This window comes from Simochromis diagramma, unplaced genomic scaffold (genome assembly GCF_900408965.1).
Source record: "Simochromis diagramma unplaced genomic scaffold, fSimDia1.1 OVJJ01000784.1, whole genome shotgun sequence".
Taxonomy (NCBI): domain Eukaryota; kingdom Metazoa; phylum Chordata; class Actinopteri; order Cichliformes; family Cichlidae; genus Simochromis; species Simochromis diagramma.
This window is the reverse complement of record NW_024387283.1, coordinates 52,054-77,424: the sequence shown is the minus strand read 5'-3', so window position 1 is coordinate 77,424 and position 25,371 is coordinate 52,054. Positions and strand designations below refer to the sequence as shown.

The window sequence follows — 25,371 nt, the reverse complement described above, 5'->3', positions numbered from 1 at the left end:
GTCAGAAGAAACACTCTGCTCTTATCTGTATTAAATGCAGCTTCTCTTTTTATTATTGATGTAAAGTCAAAGTGTTTGAGATCAGCTGAGGATCAGAGTGCAGCAGGGCTGGATGTGAGGATGGGGCACTCTTTGCTCTGCATGACGGGGTTATTGTGTAAGTACATTTGTGACATTGTTTGAATGGCACTGATTAATGAAAGTGTTTCTCATGTGTGAGAATTAGAGTGTATCACTGGTTTGAAGTGTTTATGTGAGAGTTTGAACAAAGCATATTTGTGATGTTTATGAAAGTTACAGACAAATGTTGGCTGGTTCCTTGGTTCAGTTTAGTCTGAGTATCGTGTTGGATACATCACTGCTTGTTGCACTTGACTCACTGTTGTGTACAAGTTCATATATTCATATTGTTTTACAAATATATACAATTTTATAGGGTACTAAAAATGTTATAATAGTTTTTTATGTTTCAAACTTGTTACTAAATTAATACAAATACTAAATGTGCACAGAAAGATTGTGATGAGCAGTAACTGTGTCATGTGAAAATTAATCTTTAAAAATACTTTTGTTCATTTTGACTTTGATTTTCTGTCAGTTTGATCCTGATGATGTTTAATCTTTACTTTAGTGCTCGATACTCTCTTCTACATTAATGCTGAAGGTGAGAAATGTTTCTTTCTTTTCTTCACATTTATAAAATATGTATAATTTTGCTCCGATATTTCATATTTCATGCACCATTTGAAATCACATCCTGTCTCTCTGTTGCATTGTTTTATTTAAGGCACAAAATCAGTATATTAACAATGAAGTAAGTCAGATACTGTAATCACAATTTTCCTGGTTGCGATTTTGAATCAATAACATCATCATCAACAACAACAACAACAATAATAATAATAACAATAACCATAATAATAACAATAACAATAATAAAAAGTTAGAGGTTTAGGATTTTGCTGAAGAGGTGAGTTTCGAGAAGTTTTTTAAGGATTCCAGTTACAGGGAATTACAGATCTCATATGGAAGAGAGTTCCCCTAGGTGGGGGGTGCTGCACTGAAGACTCTGTCCCAAAGGCATTGAGGCTTGTGTGAGGGACAGAGAGCAGACTCTTGGCTTAGGACCATAGCATCCAAGACTGTGTAGTTGCAGCAGGTCAGAGATACTAAGATGCCAGGGCATTGAGGGATTTGTAAGTAAGCTCAGAACCTTGGGGCACACAGTGGTTAACTGGAGCAGAGGTGGAGCTGAAGTCTCCCATGGTGACAAAGACAAACTGTGTTCTGTTGGAGAGGTTTGACTGATAGCAAGAGAGCACGGTACCAGTGAGAAGATGATGATTGATTACGCAGGAAGGAAGGATGGTGTGAGGGCTGCAGAGAGGTCCAGGAGGATGAGGATAAGAACAGTCTCAGTGCTGTGTCGTGTTCTGAAGCCAGATTGGAAGAGTTCATAGAGCTCATGGTATGACATGTGTTGATGTGGTGGCCACTGCTCTTTCCAAGGATACACAGGCATGGGTACACCGCACAAGAACACAACAGGGTCAGTCATAGAATAAAGTGATGTAATCATCATTCAGGAAACTGCTGAGTTTATAAATTCAGAAAAAAAAAAGATTCTCCAAACAGACGAGGAGATTGATTTAGAAACCAGCGTTTATACCAGCTGTAAATGTGCACAGTTCACTGAATGATGTAAGTTCAGTAAATCTTCTTGATGCTATCTTCAGTTCATGCGTAGACACATTTGTGTATTTGAGGATGACTTTACTTGTTTCAAGAATTTTACATTTGAATATCTGCAGCCACTTCTCATGTTATTTGTGCTCCTTTCCCTGATACAGAAAATATTCAATCATGTGTTTTCAGCTGTGAAGTGTTCAGGATAAGACATAAAAGGCAACTACAGGGGATTATCATGTTTAAACTACAGGCAAGTGTCTCGATTAGCTGAGACACTGTTAAGTAACTGAATCCTCATAATATTAATAAATGAGTATGTTTAAAAAGTCCTCAAGAACTCATGAAAACTGTGGTCATAAATGTAAAGATGAAAATGCAAAAATAACGGCTCAACGTTAATAAAATAAAACTTCCTGTTACAATTTAAAAGTGGACAGCTCACACGGACAATTACAAACTCTGACTTTGTGTGTTTATGTGTTGATCTCAGCCTCACAGATCTGTGCAGTCACTCTGTTGTTTTATTCAGAATATTTATATGGTTTAATTTGTTTCATGAAAACACATCTTATTATTTTCAAGTCCAAACATCACCAGGATGCAGTAAATCTTTTGACTCTTAACAGCAGAAATAAAAATCAGGACATCTTCAAATTGACTATATGCTTCCATCAATCTCTAACTTGATGTTTCTATATGAACAGTTCCCAGTAAGCCCACCGTGATCCTTGAACCACCCTTGACTCAGATATACAGCAGTGAGACAGTCACTGTCAGATGTGAGATTCAGGAAAGTGATGGAAGCCATTCGATGTTTATAATGTCATCAGCCAAGTTAGAACCACCGTCAACATCTGAATACAGAATCAGCAGAGCTACAGAGTCTCACAGTGGAGAATACAGATGCTGCACTTTTACATTGTGCGGTGACATCATCACACTGACTGTATCATGTAAGTTGGACACATTTCATTCAGTAATATTGTTCTCTGTTTTATCTGTTTTATCTTAGTAGCAAAATCAGTGAGAAACAGTTTTAAATGTGGTGATAAAAAAACACAGTTATCACCAGAGTGAAAAAACTTTGTAACATAAATATTAAACACAGATGTAATGAACTCAGTGTCTTCAATATGTGCATGTGTGTGGTTTCCACCACTGCAGCTCTGAATTATGACACAATTATTGTATTTGTTTGTTTTTAAAATTTATTTTAAGCTGAACAAACATGATCAATAAATACAGAATGAGCAGAGCAGCTGTTTGAAAATACAGATGCTGAAAAAAGAAAAGGCTGATCATCAACAGAGAAGAGTTCTGTTATCACATCACAGCCCTGGTTGGGGTCGGGGATAGCATACAGTATGAAAAACATCTGTATGAATTATGATGACTGATAAATGCTGCTGACTGTGCATTGGTTATGCATCTTTTACATGTGATCATGATCCTTAAAACAAGTCGGATATTTAACAAAAAGGCAGATTAACAAAAAATCTTGATGCTAAGAGCATCCACGATCAACTGACCTCAGATCAGCTAACAGTTATCTCTGCATTCAGGAGTACAGTTTGGTGGCAGAGCGTAAAAACAGTCTCACCTGATTCTTGATTCACTCTGATTTTCATCATGTTATATACATCCAGTGTTAGCTCCTGGCTCTCTAGCTGGCTAACAGTTAGCTGAGATACCTGTGCTGTCCTCATGTGTGCTGCTGCCAGTTGTTGATTCTCATCAAATTTGCTTTGAAGACAGTTGTTTCCTTCCATCCATCCATTTTCTTAACACACAGTTGTGAGCTCTTAAGCACTTACTGAATTCAACATATTACAAACTTCTTTATTTTTCTTGAATTCTTACTTTTTCTTTTAAAACTTAATTCACTATAAAGACATTATTCCTGAAGCAAGTGACAATCTGATGCTTTCTCTTTTCCTGTAACCTGTACAGCAAGTAAACCCAGAGCCACACTGACAGCACAAAGTTCAGTCATACCAGCAGGGGGCAGTGTGACACTGAGCTGCTCTGTGAAGGGCTCTGCTGGCTGGAAGTTTGACTGGTTCAGACGTGATTCAAAGTTTTCTGGAGCTCAGAAAATAGGAGCTGGAACATCAGAGCACACGATCAGTATTTCAGAAGGAGGAATCTATTACTGCAGAGGAGGGAGAGGAGATCCAGTTTTCTCCACAGAGGACAGTGCTGCAGTTACAATTCAGAAACAAGGTGAGGGTGAAATTTTGTTGTGAAATAAAACAAATTCATGTTTAAATTAAAGTAAGACTTAATATATTTAAATTTATTTTTGGTCCCACATGATTTGTTTCTGTTTAATGTTTATTTGTGTTTGTTGAACAGTTTGGGCTGCTGTCAAACTGCAGCACAGCTGGTCTCAGATATTCACTGGTGAGACAATCACTCTCAGATGTGAGATTCAGGGAGGTGAAGGAAAGGTGTGGAAATATGAATGGACAGCACCCAACACAAACAGCCCTCCAACATCCAGTGAATACAGGATCAGCAGAGTTTCAGTGTCCCACAGTGGAGACTACAGATGTCGGGGTAGCAGTGACTATCTCTTAACAGGATGGAGTGATGCCTTCAGACTGACAGTTTCATGTGAGTTGGACCATGATTCATGCTGACATTTCATGTTTTCATGTTTACATCTGTCTTTGTCACGATGAGTTGTGTGGCTGGACCCAAGTGCAGGACTCGGAGACAAAACATTAACTTAAATGGCAGCTTTATTTGCTGGTGCGACAAAACTGGGAATACATAAACAAAAAATGCCAAGGAACTAAAGAGCTAGGAATACTAGCGATGGAAATCAAAACCAAGAGAATCAAAACACGAATGAAATCAAGGATAACTAATACAAACAGGAAAACACTGAGTCCACATACTCAGGACCGTGACAGTCTTAACAGGAAAACTCCAACAATGATCCAGCTGTCTGCAGGCAGCTCAGGACAACAGTTTTTCTCACTGTGCAAACAGAAAGGAGAGACACCATGGAGGCTCTTAAAGTATCAGCAGTTTAACCATCATGTTGTTGAATTGAAAGTTTTATCGCTGGGAAATTTATTTAATTTGAGCAGATTGACCTAAAATTCCATAACTTTGTCCACAAAGAGGATTTCAGCAGACACTAAAAATCTGCATTACATGTGTTCCTGGTCAAAAATGTTCAATCATTAGAAATGGATGGAGGACACAACAAGATAATGCATATATATACACACACACACACACACCTGTCCCCACCTGAAATTCAAGATGGGCTTTCAGCCGAAAATCTCATCAGGATGATTACAGGACCTACAAAATGTTCTGTATCCTTGAGGACATCAAATCTCCCTTTGAATGGTTTCTAACTGTCTATCAAAACCAAAGAGGTAAACTTGAGCAACTTGGAGAGGAAACAGATTTACAAAGCTAGTTGGAAGGAGGTAACCCAGAAAGACACTAAAGCACTGTAACGTTGGGTTGTGTTTAGTGGTTGAGAGGAGGCGGCAAAAACACTTAGCAGGAGAGTCAAAAGAATACACACTCACACTGGCATTGGGAATTCCACAGCATGTTCTTAACCCTTCTCTTCGTCAACCATATAAGCCCGGTTGAACGGCTGCAGCTTAACAAACATAGCGTGCAGTGTTCATACAACCCATAACGTTGCAAACAAAGGTGTCTGGAGAGGTAAAACATAAAATCCGTCCCTCCTCATGCACTAGCGTGCAAGCACATGTCCACACAATCACAGAGAGCAGTGGCGCATACTGATGACAACATTAACCCTCGACTTGGGTTGTCTTAAAGAGACACCACACCATTGTGACTGTTACAGCATATATGGGTCTTTTGATTTTGAGTGATGTGTACAGATCCAGAAATTAATTTACCAGCAGTTTATGAGATGCAGAGTAGTGGGACAATTTTTCAGGCCATCATGTCACCAGAGAAGTTTTACATGTTGTTGCGGGTGATTAACTTTGACAACAGTGATACAAGACCACGGCGTTGTTGACAAGACAAATCTGCAGTGATCAGAAAGGTTTGGGACAAGTGTGGAGCAGCAGCCACTCATCCATATCCCAAGTCTAAACGTGACAGTGGATGTGCGTCCGGTTGCTTTAGGGGATGCTGCCCTTTCAAACAGTATATGCCAAACAAGCTTCTAAATATGGCATAAAGATTTGGGCAACATGTGATGCCAGGACAAGTTGTACCTGGAACATGCAGGTTTATACTGGGAAACCTGCAGACGGTGTTGCTGAAAAGAACCAAGTGAAGTATGTGGATCTGAAGATGATTTGAGGTCTCAGTGACATAAGTTGATAATTTCTTCATCTCCTACGCTCTTGGTCAGGAGCTGTGTCAGAAGCAAGTTTAACTTTGGGATCGTTTCCTCTACAAACAAATGAAATATGCCTCATCAGTTTGACCAGCAACACCACAGGTGTCACTTTGTGACTGTATATACATTTTAAATGGTTTAAAAAACAAATGTTCTTGGTAACTTTGACCCAAATGAGTCTGTGATAAACAGCATATTATCTTTTATCTGGTTATTTATTATAGTCAAAATAACCTGAAAATGATGTTTTTCACAACTCAAAGGTGCATAAACTCAGATTAAGAGACAAACAGACCATAAATAACAGACGTTCAAAAACTGTAATGTTCACAAGAACTTAAGTTGATAAAAAGACCAAACACAACAAGTGGTGATAATAAATCTATTATTATAGTTTTATGTTTTTATAATTTTTATGATGATCTCAATGGAACTGCCATTTTTGACAGAACAAATTGTTTAACAGAAAATGAACACAACATGAGGGTTAAAGAGGAATGTACAGAGATGACAGTTTGATAAGAGAATCATAAATCAGTGAAATATTTAGTTTGTTAAACAGTCCAATGTGTCACATGCAGGGAAACTAATTTCTTTTTGTGTTTGTAGATAAATTACTCTGTGAATGTTTAAAGTGTGATCTGTACTGTAAGAAACGTATTCGTGGTGACGATTTAATGTTTTACCTATTTTGTTTCTTCAGCAGCAAGTAAACCCAGAGCCACACTGAGAGCACAAAGTTCAGTCATACCAGCAGGGGGCAGTGTGACACTGAGCTGCTCTGTGGAGGGCTCTGCTGGCTGGAAGTTTGACTGGTTCAGACGTGATTCAGTCTCTTCTAAAGCTCAGCTCATGAGAGGAAATGAAGCAAACAGAGTTATTAGTGTCTCACAAGGAGGTCTGTACCACTGCAGAGGAGGGAGAGGAGATCCAGTTTACTACACAGAGGACAGCAGTGACGTCACAGTTCAGGAAACACGTGAGTTTACTTTTTTTTTTTTTATTTCTGCCAAGCTGAGAGATCATAATGTGATCTTTGATAACAGCTTCATCTCACACCTGTGAGTTTTTTAACCTTGAGATGAGGCAAACTCTGAGTTTTCTGTTCATTAAGATTATTTGTGAAGGTGGGAAATAGAAAAATAGATTTATTCAGTCTTATTTTTGATCTTTATATTTCTATTTGTCTCTAAGTGAAATCGAATTCTAACAGCACATTTGTTATTATTATTGTATGATTCAGTAAAAGCACTAGATGTTACAATCCCTGACAATGCATTTCTTTAAATGGAGAAAATCTTGGGGGATGGCTGTTATGAGGAAAAGCAGCGCAGAAACTTTACCAGTAGCACACATCGTTGTATGCCTCAACCTTCGGTCTTTTACCCAGGCTAACCTGACATTTTTCCTTGATTAGGTTTAGGGATTAGAGATCTGATCTGATTTTAAAATTTGGGACACATTGTCAGTAGTGGACCTTGGATTCATCGGGTGTTTCGGCCATTATCACTAGACACCCTCATCCAAGGAGGCTCTTCCAGCGTTGATCAGGCCCTGGATTGTGTTAGTGGTTTATGTCAAAATTGTAATTTCTCTTCTTCTTTCTGCTGTTTAGTTTTCTACAGTTTATTTTATTCTATCTACTCACTGCAACTGAGAAATACTTACCTCTTTAGCATTTATGGAGCCTCATTTCTTCAAAGGGACAGAAAAGGTGATAGAGAGAAGTAAGACAAGTAAGATAAGATAGGAGAGAGCAGAGAGGAGAACTGGAAGGGGGGGCGCCCGATCTGGCTTCCCACACCTCCCTACCGGATCGGGCTGTACGCTCGACCTCCCCACTGCCTCCCAGAAAAGGGAAGAAGAGCGTGTTAGGTATTTTAGTACCATGGGAGCATTTACTGGATATTGTTTTATAGTGACATTATGCAGGAAAACTCTGTCATTCAATAAGGCCCCTTTGTTTTAGTTATTTTTCTCTTTGACCCAAGAATTGATGTGTGAGAATCACAGGCTGGTACAAGGTTGAAATACCACAGAGATCACTCCCTCAGCTACATTAGTTTCTAAATCTCTTAGGAGACGCCTGTTGAAGGCCAGATGGTTTGTTTCAGAATTCACTAATGAAAGAACTCTTTATTTCGTGCCTTGAAAATATGTCGCTGAGATAATCACAATTGTATCTGAACTAATAAACTATACAAAGGATGCTTCTTCACCCAAGGGCAGGAAGACGCTCCCTTATCTTGGTCTGTACTGGTTTAAACTGATAATCTGCTGTCTCATGAATTTTACCCTCTATATAAACTGTTGGACTTGTGAATAAAGTTGAGTCAATTTGGGAAGACAACCTGAAGCAGTCTCTGTTTTCTTGTTCTCCCAAGCTGCTCCCGAGCTCGTACTAACACGCTGAATGGCATGCTTGAATATTACTTGAGAATATATTTGACTGTGTTACAGACTAAGGGACATTCTCTGCTGATAGGTGAAGGTACATTCTCTGCTGATAGACGTCCACGCCTCGGAGGAAGTCGATCCACGGATTAGGCCCTGGAAACCGTTTCCTTCAATTTTGGTGTCAGAAGTGGGATCCTGACGAAGGTAGGCACGTGTCTTTTTATTTTATAAGACTGTGTTATGCCTTTCTCAGTGATCCACATAAAAACGGGATACGCTGACGAGGCCTTCTTCAGTGGCCCACATAGTAACAAGTGGGATACACTGAGGAGCCTTTGTTAGTGGCCCACATAGAAACACAGGAAGTTGCCTGTTGTTTTGTAAATTAAAGCAGAAAGGACACAGGAAGTTGCCTGCTGTCATAAACTAAGAAGTTGCTCACCAGCAGAAAGGACACAGGAAGTTGCCTGGGGTCATAAAACGAGAAGTTGCTCGTTAAAAAGTGAGAAGTTGCTCACTAAAAAGATAAAATTGCTAGCAAAAAATCAAGTAACCTCAGGTGTGCCACAGCAAAAAAAAACTAACTTAAATCCTTCAAGCGTCTAAACCCCTCTGGAAATCACTGACCATGGGTCAGAATAATTCAAAGACCTTAGACGGGTCCGATAAAAAATCCTACAGCCTTTGTTTCTGCATTACAGAGAAGTACCAGATACCACCACTTGGGTGGGCCTGATTATAGATATATATTATGTCAACGAATTCCAGGTGTGACTGAATCTCAGCTTATTGAAGAAGTAGAGGAACTAGACCCTAAAAATGACCAAGCAGCCAACACCACCTCGTTTTTGTGGATAAACGATGACAAAATCACAGCCTTTTTTCAAAATCTAAAGAAATTTCTGCTCACAATGTCTAGAGATAAAATTGATTTAAATGCAGTAACCATGTGCAAGCAAGAGCCAGATGAATCCATTCTAGTTTTTATGAAACGTTTCACGCACTGCTGGGCTAATGAGGCATGCATGCCTGAAGGAGGAAATGACCAGATTTTCATAACAACATTCTTAAACAATATTCATCCAGAATGTTCACAACTGTTGAAGCTGACTGCCACTGATAATCTCTATGACATGAAAATAAAGAACTTTATCACACTTGTCAAAACAAAAGCTGGTGCAGATCTTTTTCCCAACAGCACGAAGGCTAAAAGTGTTAAGATGATGTTGAATTTTGATGTTGAAGGCTCAGAGGAAAGTGAAAAAATGATGTATGCAGGGGCCCCGCCCCCTCAACAAGCGCAGCAGGGAGATTTCAGAAGGAGAGATAGGAATGGAGATGTATGTTTTTATTGTGGAAAAATAGGACACTGGAGGAGGGAATGCAAATCAGCAGCACGTGGGTCTCGACCACAAAACACAGGACCAGCTCCTGCCACTAGGCGTCAGCAGAGCTCTTACAGACAAGGTAACTGGCAACGCAGACAGGAATCACATCAAAATAATGGCCCCTTTGCACTTAGGCAGCAACCTTATAATCCACATTTTAATCCCCACCCATGTGATAACGAAAGACTGGACCAACAATAGGGAGGCCCAGGTGAGGATGAGGGACAGTGTGAAGCACTACACACGATGCTGCATTTGCAATTGTCCCGTAACACAGAAAGCTTGCCCATGTTAGATATAGAGATAGGTGAAAAGACTTATTCTTTTTTAGTTGACAGTGGAGCCACTAAAAGTTCACTGTCTGGAAAATTCTATAGTGGGCCTGTTTCCTCTGTGTGCATCAACACCATGGGAATAAACGGAACTCTAGTGCAATGCCCCAAAACTCATTCTCTAAAGACACGCTGGGGCCCAAAACCAGATGAAATTACATATCATCCATTCATAATTATTCCAAACTCGCCTGTGAATCTATTAGGCAGAGATTTAATGGCAAAAATGAACTTGTGTATTTCATTTAACACAAAGGGTGAAATGTTTGCAAATACTGATAACAGCTAATAGGAGCAATAAAATCAAGATTTGTAATTGAGAAAACATCACACGCAGTAAAACGCATATTAGCAACCTGTCTAACATGTGCACGAACTAATGTAGGAAAACCAAAAGCAAAACATCAGCATTTACCACAACCAGATTTCCCATTTCATACATTACAAATAGATTTTACACACATGCCAGCACAAGGAAGCATCAAGTACTTACTGGTAATAGTGGATCAATTTAGTAAATGGGTAGAAGCTTACCCAACATCAAAAGAAACTGCAGAAGTAGTCTGTCAAAAGTTGTGCAATGAAATAATACCCAGATTTGGAATACCTCACCAAATTAACAGTGATAGAGGACCTTCATTCACATCAGAAGTAATTCAAAAGTGTGCTAAAACTCTAGCAATAGACTGGAAATATCATGTGCCATACCATCCTCAGAGTTCAGGAGTTGTAGAAAGAATGAATAGGACCATAAAAAATCGCCTGACTAAAGCAATGATAGAAACAGGAATGACCTGGATCAAACTACTTCCTCAAATCCTCTGCGAGATTAGAATGACTCCATCCGCAGCAACCAAATTATCTCCATTTGAAATAATCATGGGAAGACCGTTTCCAACACCATGGTCAGCCTCCAGAGGGGCACCGCTATTGGAAGGGGACATAGACACTGCATTGTCTGACTATGTTCATAACCTGGTAGAAACACTGAATAATAACTATCAGAAAGTTTGTCTCTCTCAGCCTCTCCCTTCCACAGATCCAACCCATCCGTGGAAACCAGGAGACGCGGTGTTGGTGAAGTCGCTAAAACCAAGGGCACTCGGGGAGGCCGCGTGTTCCAGCCCCCAGACTGTACTTGCAGTGACGAGAACCAGCATCCTAACAGACGGACAATCTCAGTGGATTCATGCCAGCAGGGTTAAGACCAGCCCCACCAAACCACCTAAGGCGTCGGATCAAGTAGATGACGACTCAGGCGAGCCAGCGCCCGGATTCAATACACCTACACACACACAATCACTGATTAACACACAACGCCTGAAAGAGCCAAGACTCAGAAAGCCCTTTGATCCCCCGCCTGAACAACAACAAGGTACTCGGACATTCAGCAGGAACAGAAAGCCTAGAGTACCACACAATGTCTAACCTGATAAAGATAGACTCATTCCATCCTGATAATGGAAAAAATAAAATGCCCATTGTCATCACACAACGCTTATACGGGGTCTCTCGAACCTGGGACCAGGCCAGGAGATGACTGAAGAACTGTGTTTTTTATATATTTAGGTTATTAATCATATCTACTGCATTAACCTTAGGATTTTTATTTACTATTTCGTATTGTAAACTACAATCCTGTTCACATTTCTGCAAGCCACATTTTGCTGACAATACCTCATGCTCCACTTGGCAAGACACCCACCTAGTACACTCCTCACGTTATAACCCATATAGCTACCAGTACAGCTACTTCAATGTATTTGCAATTAGCACAAATTGACCCTGAGGATGTGCCAGATGTTACCAATGATGTTCCTGATGTGTATATTGAACATTAGGTTGTGAACTATTACATTTTATGATTTGCTTTTTATATTACATTATTACATTTGTGATTTTTCCTTTATATTGAGTTATTATTTTAAAAAAATAATAAAAGAGGGGAACTGTTAGGTATTTTAGTACCATGGGAGCATTTACTGGATATTGTTTTATAGTGACATTATGCAGGAAAACTCTGTCATTCAATAAGGCCCCTTTGTTTTAGTTATTTTTCTCTTTGACCCAAGAATTGATGTGTGAGAATCACAGGCTGGTACAAGGTTGAAATACCACAGAGATCACTCCCTCAGCTACATTAGTTTCTAAATCTCTTAGGAGACGCCTGTTGAAGGCCAGATGGTTTGTTTCAGAATTCACTAATGAAAGAACTCTTTATTTCGTGCCTTGAAAATATGTCGCTGAGATAATCACAATTGTATCTGAACTAATAAACTATACAAAGGATGCTTCTTCACCCAAGGGCAGGAAGACGCTCCCTTATCTTGGTCTGTACTGGTTTAAACTGATAATCTGCTGTCTCATGAATTTTACCCTCTATATAAACTGTTGGACTTGTGAATAAAGTTGAGTCAATTTGGGAAGACAACCTGAAGCAGTCTCTGTTTTCTTGTTCTCCCAAGCTGCTCCCGAGCTCGTACTAACACGCTGAATGGCATGCTTGAATATTACTTGAGAATATATTTGACTGTGTTACAGACTAAGGGACATTCTCTGCTGATAGGTGAAGGTACATTCTCTGCTGATAGACGTCCACGCCTCGGAGGAAGTCGATCCACGGATTAGGCCCTGGAAACCGTTTCCTTCAGAGCGGAATATTTTCTTTTCTCACGTGGCTAGGTGACTACCTTAGCTGCCCAAGTGACGTCAGCCCTTTTTAGCCATAACAAGTGACTGGTCCTCTCAGCAGTGTTAGCTAATTCTCTTATAGCCTGCTGTTGTGCCTGTCCTCTGATACCAACCTCTCTAAACAGCTTTGCTGTTGTTCTGGCAACAAAGCCCCTGCACCCCACTTCCACCGGGTGCACTTTGATCTTCCAGCCTCTGTCCTCTGCCTCAGCTGCCAAGTTGGCATACTGCAGCTTCTTACGCTTGAATCCTTCCTCAGTTGCTTCCTCCCATGGTACCATCAGCTCAATGACGTACACAAGTTTTTGGGAGTTAGACCAAAGGACGAGGTCTGGTCGCAGAGTAGCTGCTACAATCTCTGTGGGAAAAATTAGCCTCTGATCCAAGTCCACGTGCATCTGCCAATCCCTCGCAACCTTCAGCGGGCCCAGGTCTGGAGTTGAGGGGCTCGTCCTCGACTTGTCTCCCTCCCAGACAAATGTTGATGAAAGCCGACGCTCCTCTTGGTTCATGAAAGAATAGAATAGAAATCATGATATTTTTCTGTTCATCATATGTTTCTATTTGTCTCCTAACTGGATATTTTTCTGTGAACAGTTCCCAGTAAGCCCACTGTGACCCTTCAGCCATCCTGGACTCAGATATACAGCGGTGAGACAGTCACTGTCAGATGTGAGATTCAGGGAGGTGAAGGAGCTCAGTGGACGTATGAATGGAGAGCAGCCAAGTTAAACACACCTCCAACATCCAATGAATACAGAATCATCAGAGCTACTGAGTCTGACAGTGGAGGATACAGCTGCCGGGGCAGAAGGGACTATTTCTTATCAGAGTGGAGTGATATCATCACACTGACTGTATCATGTAAGATCTTTCATCCAGAGTATCTAAATAAGGAAAAAGCACTTCTTGTCACGGTCCTGGGTCTCCTGACCCAGCGTTTTTAGTTCTTTGTGATGTTTGTATTATTGTACTTGTGTGAGTTATTCTATGGTTTCTAGTTTCGATCCCTTGCCCTTCATGTTTCTCTGTGTCCCCTCTGTTCTGTGTAGTCTGTGTCTGCATGTTTGAGTTCCCCTCTGTGTCTTTCGGTTCTTAGAGTCCTCTGCCTTATGGTTTATGTCTCTGTGTTTCTTAGTTGCTGTCTCCACTGTGTCGAGTTCGCGTCTCTGTGTGATCCTTCCTGTTTTACTTTGAAGGTCCGTGTCTTATGTGAATGTGTCCTGCTTTGCTTCTCTCGTCAGTCCTGATTTCTCCCAGCTGTGCCCTCCTTCTGTGTCTCATTCCCCTCGTTACTCCCCAGTGTATTTAAACCCTGTGTTTCTCTGAGTCAGTGTCGTGTTGTCCCTCATGTTGTGTGGATCGCCCTGTGTCTCTTTGTGAGTTTAGCTTGCGTTGTATGACTTTCTCCTGCCAGCGAATAAAGCTGAGTTCTTTGTGTTTAAACTTCGTGCCTGAGTGCCTGCCTTTTGGGTCCAACTCCTGCCTGCCGCACAGCGAATCATGACACTTCTCCTTTCTTACTAGAGATGGAACGATACCACTTTTTTATGTGCGATACCGATATCATAAATTTGGATATCTGCCGATACACTATATCGGATTCTTATCGGTATTTTTTTTTTAATCAATACTTTTTTTTTAATATCTTGCTGCATTTTGTATAAGTTCATACTCAAGTTTAAAAAAACCCAAAATACTAAAGCTATTCTGTTATACCTGTATGGAAAAAATACACTGCACCCAAAATATTTAAGAGTTTAGCAACACTGATCAATCTAATAAACTTAAACCTACACATTCCTCCCTATTCTGGTATTTTAAAGAGTACTTTGCGGAAATATTAAGCAACCTAACTAATAGGGTTGCCAACTCCCAGCAACAACAAATGGGGAACCACCCCCCAGCCTCCGCCTCCCGATGATTAATCGACGTAATCAACTTTAATTTAATGCACGTGTTTAAAAAAAAAAAATGCACAGAAATCAATTATTTTTCCACAATAATTAAATAGATTCAACATCTTTCTTCAACAGAATTGCAGACTGCACAGACGGAAAAAGTAGTATAGCTTACTAGGGTATATTAGACTTAATAGTTACTATATATAGTAATGGACTTCTATACATTTTACATCAGATTAACACTTTGGGTGTAAGATTCAGATCATTATTTATTAAAAGCTAGACATTTTAAATGAGAATATGTCTTTGTGCCCCCTTTTCCCTGTTAATGCCCTATCGGCCCCCCTGGCTAAACTTTGCTAGATCCGCCCCTGCACAGTTACCAGTCGTCAGCTACATAGAAAAAGATCCTGGTGTAGAAAGTTATATTAAATAAATTCTAACAACAGCTTATCAAGCTTAAACGTGCTGCTGTTGTTCAGCCGCCGGTTTCCTCTTTCTGGTGCAAAGTGGGCCAAAAACAAACAAGAGAGACGGACTCGCCACAGAAAAGCCGATCAGCTGATCATTAAGCAGTTTCATGATTGAAGTAGCAGCAGGAGAGGGAAGGGGAGAAAAGAGGCAGTTGCTCCATATATCGGTTGTTAAGCTTAACGCGGGAACGCTTTACAAACATTCAGAGATGAACTTACACACTTGCTTTACTTCTCTCTGGGGTAACTTCCTCGGAGATGAAATGCCGGTTTGGTAGCGAGGCTCCAAATGTTCAATCAGACTGCTGACAGGTCTTGCACACCATATGATGCATACATGCTCCACCGTGCTAAGGTTATGAGCTGAGTTACCCCATGTCGCAAGTTTTGTGAGGTGCTTTCGTGATATTTAATGGATCGGATTACATTTTTTATTTCTCTCCAATATCCGATCCAGTAATTTAGGTCAGTATCGGATCGATACCGATACCTAATATCAGATCGGTCCATCTCTATTTCTTACAGCTTTATAACTGTCTTTCATGTTGGTCAGTAAAATGTTTAGTTTTTATTTCAACAACAAAAACCTGAACAGCAGCTTTTTATTCACAGTGAAGAGAACAAAACATATGAGAGTAACTTCTCTGCTGTGCAGCTCTAATACATGAAAGATGAAATGCAGAACAAATGCTGAATCTGTCTCAGCTGCTCCACCACATCCACTAAGAAACATTAAATCCACTGATTGTTCCTCATGTGTGTTTTTAACTTAGAAATGCAGCAAATTAAATATGAAAGATTAGTGTTGTGTTTGTGTGATAGTTGTACAGTTTGTTGCAGCTTCACCATTGAAGTTATGTGATATTTATTATTTCCATATTTCCACCAAGTTATTTCAACTGGTTTGATTCAGTCATTGACTTTTGTTCTTTCTCTAAACTGAACTGCAGATAAACCAAAGGCTAAACTGAGAGCTGATAACACAGCTGTTCCAGTAGGGGGCAGTGTGACCCTGACCTGCTCTGTGAGCCCATCATCATCATCTGGATGGAAATACTACTGGTACAGAGATGAGAAATCCTCTGAAGCCCTGACCACACAAGATGCAGTTTTCCACTCAAATGGACAAATCAGTGTCTCACAGGAAGGACTCTACAGGTGCAGAGGAGGAAGAGGAAACCCAGTTTACTACACAGAGGACAGCCAGTCAGTCAGGATTGGGAAAACTGGTCAGTTTAACATGAAGTCAGATAAATTCCTGATTAAGGAGGAAGATGAAGAACAAATGTATTAACATTTTTGACATTCATATGGTGGAGTGATATCATCCCAGTGACTCTATCATGTAAGAATTTTTATCCAGTTTATCTGGATAAATTCTCTCAAGCTTTTAATCAGTCAATATGTACTGTTGGCCTTCCAACAAACAAAAAGCCCAAACGTTTTTTTTTTTTCTGAAGTAAATTTGAGGGGAAATTTTGCTTTAAAACCATGAATGAAAGACTCTCTTGTTGAAATCCAAATATTACAAATTTGTAAAGGTTTTATTTTTTCTTGTTAATTTTTGTTGTTCTTCTTATACAAAGTTTTTCCTGAAGCAAGTGACAATCTGATGTTCATCTTTTCCTGTAACTTCAACAGCAAGTAAACCCAGAGCCACACTGACAGCACAAAGTTCAGTCATACCAGCAGGGGGCAGTGTGACACTGAGCTGCTCTGTGGGGGGCTCTGCTGGCTGGAAGTTTGACTGGTTCAGACGTGATTCAGAGTTTTCTGGAGCTCAGAAAATAGGAGCTGGAACATCAGAGCACACGATCAGTATTTCAGAAGGAGGCATCTATTACTGCAGAGGAGGGAGAGGAGATCCAGTTTTCTCCACAGAGGACAGTGCTGCAGTTACAATTCAGAAACAAGGTGAGTGTTAAGTTTTTTTGTGAAATAAAACAAATTCAAGATTTTATAACACTTTATAACTATATTTTTTAAATGTATTTTGTTTGCTGTTGATTAGTTTTTAAAAAAAATTGTGTTTATTTGTTTGTTGAACAGTTTTGGCTGATGTGAAACTGCAGCACAGCTGGTCTCAGATATTCACTGGTGAGACAATCACTCTCAGATGTGAGATTCAGGGAGGTGAAGGAAAGGTGTGGAAATATGAATGGACAGCACCCAACACAAACAGCCCTCCAACATCCAGTGAATACAGGATCAGCAGAGTTTCAGTGTCCCACAGTGGAGACTACAGATGTCGGGGTAGCAGTGACTATCTCTTAACAGGATGGAGTGATGCCTTCAGACTGACAGTTTCATGTGAGTTGGACCATGATTCATGCTGACATTTCATGTTTTCATGTTTACATCTGTCTTAACAGGAGCACTTATTGTAAATTAACTGATCTGATTTGGATCACTTAAACTTACCCCTAAAAGTAGCATTACCTGCTAAAATGAACACTAGTGTATCACAGTGTAGTAAATTACACCATACACAATGTAAAATACACCATAGCAACCCTCTCTTAGTAAGCCAAAATTATAAAAAATAATAATATAATAAAATGGCAGGTTTTAGTATCAGTTCAGTTATAGGAACAGCCAGCACAAATACACCCTTGTTGCAGGCCTGTACTGATGCTGGAGAACGTAGCAATGCAATAAGATCTCCAAACCGCAGTCTCTTCAGTCAAAGAGCAAAAAATAAATTAAACCTCAGTACATGGTGAAAATGTGCAACACTCACCAGATTAGTCCAGCTAACAGGTTGTCTTCAGCTCCTTGAGAAGCACAAAGATGATGAAGGTGCGTGATCTCCACGTGGTCCACAGGTATTTGTTTTCCTTTCCCACGTTGGCAGAGGTACTCTGAGCGACTCAGGCACTCGGAGTGACTATCTGGAGTCCGTCTGTCACTATCCAGTCCGGTAACGATCCTCTGCAACATCTTGCTAACTTTTTGCAACAAAGTTAGGAAAACAGCAGTCTACAGTAGTCCTTATTAGCAGCTGGGTTAGCGTCACTCTAACTAAAAAATTACAGCGGCTGCAGAAAACAAAATGCAGTCCTGCAGCTTCACACTGAAACATTACTGTGTCTTACCAATTTGCTTACAGGCACAAACTGTGATTTTTCTTGATGAAAAGTCTAAACTCACTTTATGGAAATACATCAAAACATCAAAACAACACATATTTCCAACAATGGCTGCAGCTACTTAGTTGTAATATTACTCTTATACTCTTAATACTTTATTAATTAAATAATTTTTTGGTAATATTTCTATAATAATATAAAAATTTGATTATTTCCATATTTCCACCAAGTTATTTCAACTGGTTTGATTCAGTCATTGACTTTTGTTCTTTTTCTAAACTGAACTGCAGATAAACCAAAGGCCAAACTGAGAGCTGATAACACAGCTGTTCCAGTAGGGGGCAGTGTGACCCTGACCTGCTCTGTGAGCCCATCATCATCATCTGGATGGAAATACTACTGGTACAGAGATGAGAAATCCTCTGAAGCCCTGACCACACAAGATGCAGTTTTCCACTCAAATGGACAAATCAGTGTCTCACAGGAAGGACTCTACAGGTGCAGAGGAGGAAGAGGAAACCCAGTTTACTACACAGAGGACAGCCAGTCAGTCAGGATTGGGAAAACTGGTCAGTTTAACATGAAGTCAGATAAATTCCTGATTAAGGAGGAAGATGAAGAACAAAAGGCATTAACATTTTTGACATTCATGTGTTTTTATTGTACTTTCTTGAACAGTAACAGTCTCAAACAGGCCTGTTGTGACTCTGTATCCAAACTGGTCTGAGATATACAGAGGAGAGACGATCACTGTCAGATGTGAGATCCATGGAGGAGACACTGAGTGGGATTATGAGTGGGAAACAAACAGCATGATAAAAGCTCCAAATCAAAATGAATACAGGATTAGATCTGCTTCATCATCCAACAGTGGAAACTATCGCTGTAAGGGCAGAATGAAAAGTTCACAGCATGAAACAACAGAGTGGAGTGATTCAGTCACACTGACAGTTTCTGACAGTAAGTAGAGTCATAGTTCATTTAACCTGGAAATAGAAACAGTTTGTAAAAATGTGTTTTTATTAGTACATGTTGAGATATTTGACATGTTTAGATGGTCTCACTCTTAAAGTTCATCATAAATATTTGTGAGTCAACATTTTAGTGACATTGAATTCAGAGTTAAGAGACGAAAGATTGAGAGCAAATCTTTGTTGAACAGATGAACCCCGTCCTGTCCTCACTGTGTCTCCATCATGGCTGAGTCCTGGAGCCTCAGTAACTCTGAACTGTGAGGTTGAACATCCGTCTGCAGGATGGAGCTTCTACTGGTATAAAGCTGTTCCTGATCTATCAGAGAAATCCTCCAGTTATGAGCTGCTACCTGATGGCAGTGGGACTGCACAGGACTCCTACATCATTCATGGACAGACACACACAGCAGGATATGTGTGCAGAGCTGGAAGAGGAGACCCAGAGTATCACACTGATCACAGTCAACCAAAGTTTGTCTGGTCTGCAGGTCAGTTTGAGGATTTTTAATCTTCATATTGATGATTTGAAAGTCTGTAAATCTGGCTGCATAACCAGCAGGACTCCTGTGAACCACACAAAAGTCAAACGTATATTTTCACTGTGATATTTTGATCCTAACATGTGTGAGTTTTGTGTCTTCACTGCATGTTGTTTCCAGATGTTCATTCAGCAGCGTCTCTCACAGTGAGTCCTGACAGAGTGCAACACTTCACCTCTGACTCTGTCTCACTGACCTGTGAGGGAAACTTCACTGAGTGGAGAGTGAGGAAGTTCTCTGAGGACGGCCGACTCTCTGACTGTTGGAGAATGACTGGATCCACATGTGACATCAACACATCAAAGTCAGATACTGCAGTGTACTGGTGTGAGTCTGGATCAGGAGAGTTCAGCAGTGCAGTCAACATCACTGTACAGAGTATGTTATTATACATTTACTACTTGGATTTGTATGATTTAAACGTCACATGAACATTTGTCCCAGCTTTGCTGTATGTGAAGTCATTTATGTGGGAATAAAAAACACATACACACAGTTTTTAAATTCACAAGATCAGATCTTCATGATGAGCATCTGTACAATCTGTTCTTGTTATTGTTTGTCAGCTTTTTCTCAAAGTGTGCAGCAGCTGATGTGACTGAAACAATTGTGTGTGATTGTGTCACAGATGATGGTAATGGTCCTATCCTGGTGAGTCCTGTTCATCCTGTGACTGAGGGAGCTTCTGTTAGTCTGAGCTGCAGTTTGAGAACACAAAAAATACTTTCCAATGTGTTTTTCTATCACAATGACAAACTTCTTCAAAATGATCCCCGAGGGGAGCTGAAGATCTCTGCAGTGTCAAAGTCTGATGAAGGTTTCTACAAGTGTCAGTACTCAGGAAGAGAGTCAGCACAGAGCTGGATGTCAGTTAAAGGTGAGCAGGATCAAAACATTTGATGGAGTTTTATAAACCAATGACTGAGAATGAACATTAGATTGTCTGATTTAAGTCTCAAAGTCACTTGGCTCTATTTTATAAATGTATTTATTCATAAGATTATAATTTATTAATAATTAATTTCTGTTTTGTGTCACAGTAACTGTGTCAGGAGCTGACAGCTCTTCATCTCCTGTGTGGTTGATGGTTGGACTGGTTTGTGGCGTCTCTCTCATTATTATTCTCCTGCTCTTGTTGTATCGCTGCAGACAGTCCAAGTGTAAGAGCCTCTTTCCTGTTTTTATTATTATTCATATTACATTAGGAATCTTTCAGGGTTACTAAACTAAATGACGACTTTATTGTAGAAATTAAACTCAGTACAAATCCAAATTTAAATTAAAGTTGGAAACCACATTTCTACAATTCTTAGGAAAACAAACTATGAGGAAAGATGTGACAAAGCAAAGGAAAACTGAGGCAGTTTATAAAACACATGATAATGAGATGATGAGTAACAGGTGTGAACTCAGCTGGTGATAACTAAAACCTCTTTTCCATTAGTAATTACTCAGATCGACTGGTTTTCCATCACGCTCAAGTACCACCTAATGTGTGTGGTCATCGTCATAGTGACGTAGTCGAGCACCCCATGACTTAATTAGTATTTGTCACAAATGATTCAACAAAGGTGAACATCACGGCGATGATATACCTGCTGCTCGGTCTGTGGCTTTCTATAGACTCGGGGCCACGGTGTTGCTTGTGTAGCCATTTCTGGGTTGCCGGGTTTCAAAAATGGCTTTTTTGTTTTTTATCAACAAGACGCTCTCATAACTCATCGAGTGATGCCACTGACCAGTCAATCGGTGGCATGTACTCTATTGACGTCACATTTTGGGATCACCTCGGATCACTCGGAACTCCGGCTGAGTAAGTACTAAAATGGTACTACTGGATCTGATGGAATCAGAACTATCTGATGGAAAACACTGAAAACTGTGTTTTAGTTACTAATGGAAAAGAGGTTAACAGAATGACACAAGATACAGGGGAGAATAAAACAGGAAATGACTGACACTGAGACCTCGAGTAAGTGGTCAGCACTTAAACCGATCTTTATTATCATTATTAATATTGACTCTTCATTCATCTCCATTGACAGGAACATTTCTTAGGTTCAGTTTCATCCAAATAACCAACTGACTGCATGCACAAAAGATCAGAAACAAACAGGATTTTACAACCTGATTGTATCTTTAACTCAACTGAAAGAATCCACAAATGTTATTGTTTCATATCAGAACAACACAAACAGTAACACCATGATGGGTTCATGCTCTGAAAATATCTGATAGTCCTGTTGTTGATTTAAACACAACTAATGAAACTCTCTAAAAGGTTTTTCTGTTTTTTCATTTATCTTTGAAAATTGTGTCATGTTCATTTTCATATGTGAGTCACTGAAACACTGGTGCAGTACATCATGTGAAAAGCACAGAGCAGCTAGAGATGAAACAGCCTTTTAATTTAAGGAAACTGGCACCATGTCATTGGTTTACAATTGTGTAACTAAAATATGAACATTTCAGGTGCAGATAAACCCCCAGATGTCATTTACTCTAATATTGAACTGGAAAACTTTGGAAATAAGTGTGAGTACACAAAACATATAGAATGTAGAAGAAAAGCCTGGAAAGTTTTTGAAATGTTTAAAAATGTATTAAATGTTTTTCTTTTGTGGATTCGATCATCTTCACAGGGAAGCATCATAAACCAGAGCAGAGTGCTGTTTACTCTGATGTGAAGACAGCAGCTGCAGGTACAGTCACAACAGTCTCATTCAGTGTTTGTACTTGAATGTGTCATCACATCATTATATTGCAGGTAATTATAGGTCAACATGGAGTTTAGTTATTCACTTACTAATCAGTGTTTCAGCTTTACTGAATCACAGCATCCACAGATTCTGACCCAGACCTCAATCACAAAACACACACATGCAAAGCTGAAGTGTCACAGGCAACAAATGATTTTTACTTAGATTTCTTTCACTTTAGTTGTAAAAAGTTTAAAGTTCATATGTATCCAACATGTTTGTATCATATCTGTGCTGAACAAATGTGTCCTGAGCTCTGACGTCTCTTTTAGAGGACAGTCTGATGTATGCTGAGGTCAAACAGCCCAAAAAAGAAAAAGCCAAGAAAAACAAAGGTGAGCAAAGTCTGCCATCATCTCCAAGGGACAATTCATCAGCTGATTAAAATCTATCATACTCAATTGTCTTTTCATTAGTGCAGACATCCAGTTTCCTCCTGGTTAATGATATTATTGTTTTCAATGATCTTCTCTTCATTCACAGGAACATCAAGTCCTGCAGCTGATGCAGCAGTTTATTCTGAAGTCACATCAGGAAGCTCTCTCAGTAATTCTGCTGCCATGCAGGCTGATTTATTCTTCACATTATTAAATGTCTTCAGCTCATAATATCTTTACATGTTGGAAATCACTTTGTCTTTTTGTGCTTGTCTTACAGGTCAGTGAGGAGAGCTGTAGCAGCAAAGCCAAGAAGAAGCTTTTTATGAAGCCACTCTTGCTCCTCTGCTGCCCAAATATCAGACATGCTCAGCTTTATGTGCAGTTACAATATTACATCATAATATCAGACATATTGCTCTCTTATAGCATAAATAAATGCAGGTGTATTTCTATTTAATATTCATGCTTTTTATATTCAGTTATTTGTATAAAGATTTTGTAATAAACTTTGAATGTATCTAACATGTTCCAACAGCAGTGAGAACAAAGTGTGAAATATGTGATCTTTAGTATCTGACAGCACAACTTAAAGTCAGTGTTTGCAGTGTTTCACAAGTAAATACTGATATGGGCTCCAACAAATACTTTAACTGTGTTTGTCTAAAGCTCTCGTACATTATATAAATAAGAATTATTTCTTATTAAACGTGCATATATGTATATTTTTGTTTCTGATCATTCTGTGCTTTTGTAGTTTGAAGGAGAAATAAAATCTTTTCACATTTGAACATTTTATCTTTAATTTTTGTTTCCTGTATGAGATTATTCACAAAGTAACAAAACAACCACTTAAACAGTTTGTAATGGTGTTGTCATGGAAACCTGAAATAAACAGATGTGAATATTATCTGCAAAGCGGTCACTAACAGTTCAGAGCATGACAGCAGTCTGCATGTATCTGACACAGAGGACTGAAGTAGAACATTTACAGAGAGAAGCTCTCTGTGTGCTGCTGTCACAGGATGCAGTTAAAGGAAAAGATAACTTGTACATGTGATGAATCTCATATGAAAGATGGAGACAGAACATCACAGAGAACTAAAGCTCTGCATCAAGCATGGTCAGCATGACTGAAAGAAGTAGAAGGATTAAACCTTTCCATTACGCTCCCTTTTGATCATTAACTGATCGCACAAGAATTTAAAAATATGACACAAATACAAACATTTAGTCACAGTAAGGTGGAGGTACAGGTCAGGCTCCTGCTCAGTCAGGGAAACTAAACCAGCTGGGTTGAGCTAGCTCAGTGTTTTCCCCTGAAGTCAGCATGATGGTGATAAACACTGCTGGTCATATGCTCTAACACCTCAGTATGTGCTGTAGATAGTTTTCTCTCTTCACTAGCAATCATGACCTTGTCCTATAAAGTAGGTGAACAACTATAACTACACTGGTGACTGTTTTTATTTCTTCTATTTTCTTTTTGTCTGAAAGAGAAAACAAAGAGGTCATCAGTGCAACTCTGAGTATCTGTATTTCTATCCTGTAACTGTCAAGATGCAAGTTATTATACATGTGTATGTAAATGTATCAATAACAGTTACCAGGGTGCCGCCTGGTGGCATTACCTGAATATGCTCTACATTATCTATTCTATTCTCCACATCAGAAAGCCTAGTTATTCTATTTTCAATTCATTGCTACCCGACACCCCATGCAGGAGACTCTGACAGCACTGAGCAGCTCCTTCAGTGGCAGGCTGCAGCACCCACGGTGTGGGACGGAGAGATTTCGCAGGTCTTTCCTCCCCACTGCTGTCAGACTCCACAACAAAGACTTTTGCAGCTGATCAAACACACACATGTGCATTAAGACTAAGTGCAATACTGTTTTCTGACAAAGTTATATTTTTACTCAGTTGTATATAGCATTTGTATTCTATTTTTATCCTATTGTATATTTTATATTATTTCATTCTATTCTATTCTGTACAGTTGTGTACAGTATATTATTCTTATTGTTTTCCAGTGTTCTCTAATTTTTGCTAATTAACTTTGCACTGTCCACTCTCTGCTGTGACAAAACAAAATTCCCACATGTGGGACTAATAAAGGTTATCTTATCTTATCTTATCTTATCTTGCTAACAGAACATTTGAAGTAATCTATTCTCCACATCAGAGCGTCATCAGTGTTCAAGGTAGGTCCTGTGACAGGCTTTAAGTGTCAGTGTGGATATACAGATATAGCTCCTTATCTCAGCTTGTCACAGCTTCCAAGTACAATCACTGGATTGTAATTACAACCAGTGGCCAATAGAGGGAGACATTAATCCATTTATAATTTATTGTTCCCACAGTTAATTTGGAGGAAATTTATAAATGAAACACATGGGAGTGCACT

The 25,371-nt window shown here is 39.5% G+C and overlaps 1 protein-coding gene across 1 annotated transcript; it reads left to right on the top strand.

The window, feature by feature from the left end:
- Window positions 1–23,281, top strand: LOC120716067 (obscurin-like). The gene is made up of 17 exons (XM_040003408.1): window positions 1–157; window positions 632–664; window positions 2,394–2,483; window positions 13,539–13,715; window positions 16,870–17,142; window positions 17,278–17,538; window positions 18,608–18,886; window positions 18,996–19,277; window positions 19,480–19,779; window positions 19,951–20,208; window positions 20,459–20,707; window positions 20,871–20,990; window positions 22,303–22,365; window positions 22,473–22,532; window positions 22,862–22,924; window positions 23,073–23,135; window positions 23,247–23,281. Exons 1-17 carry the CDS (start codon window positions 121–123, stop codon window positions 23,252–23,254), a joined length of 2,616 nt encoding a protein of 871 aa, XP_039859342.1. The 5' UTR covers window positions 1–120; the 3' UTR covers window positions 23,255–23,281.
- Window positions 23,282–25,371: the final 2,090 nt, after the last annotated feature.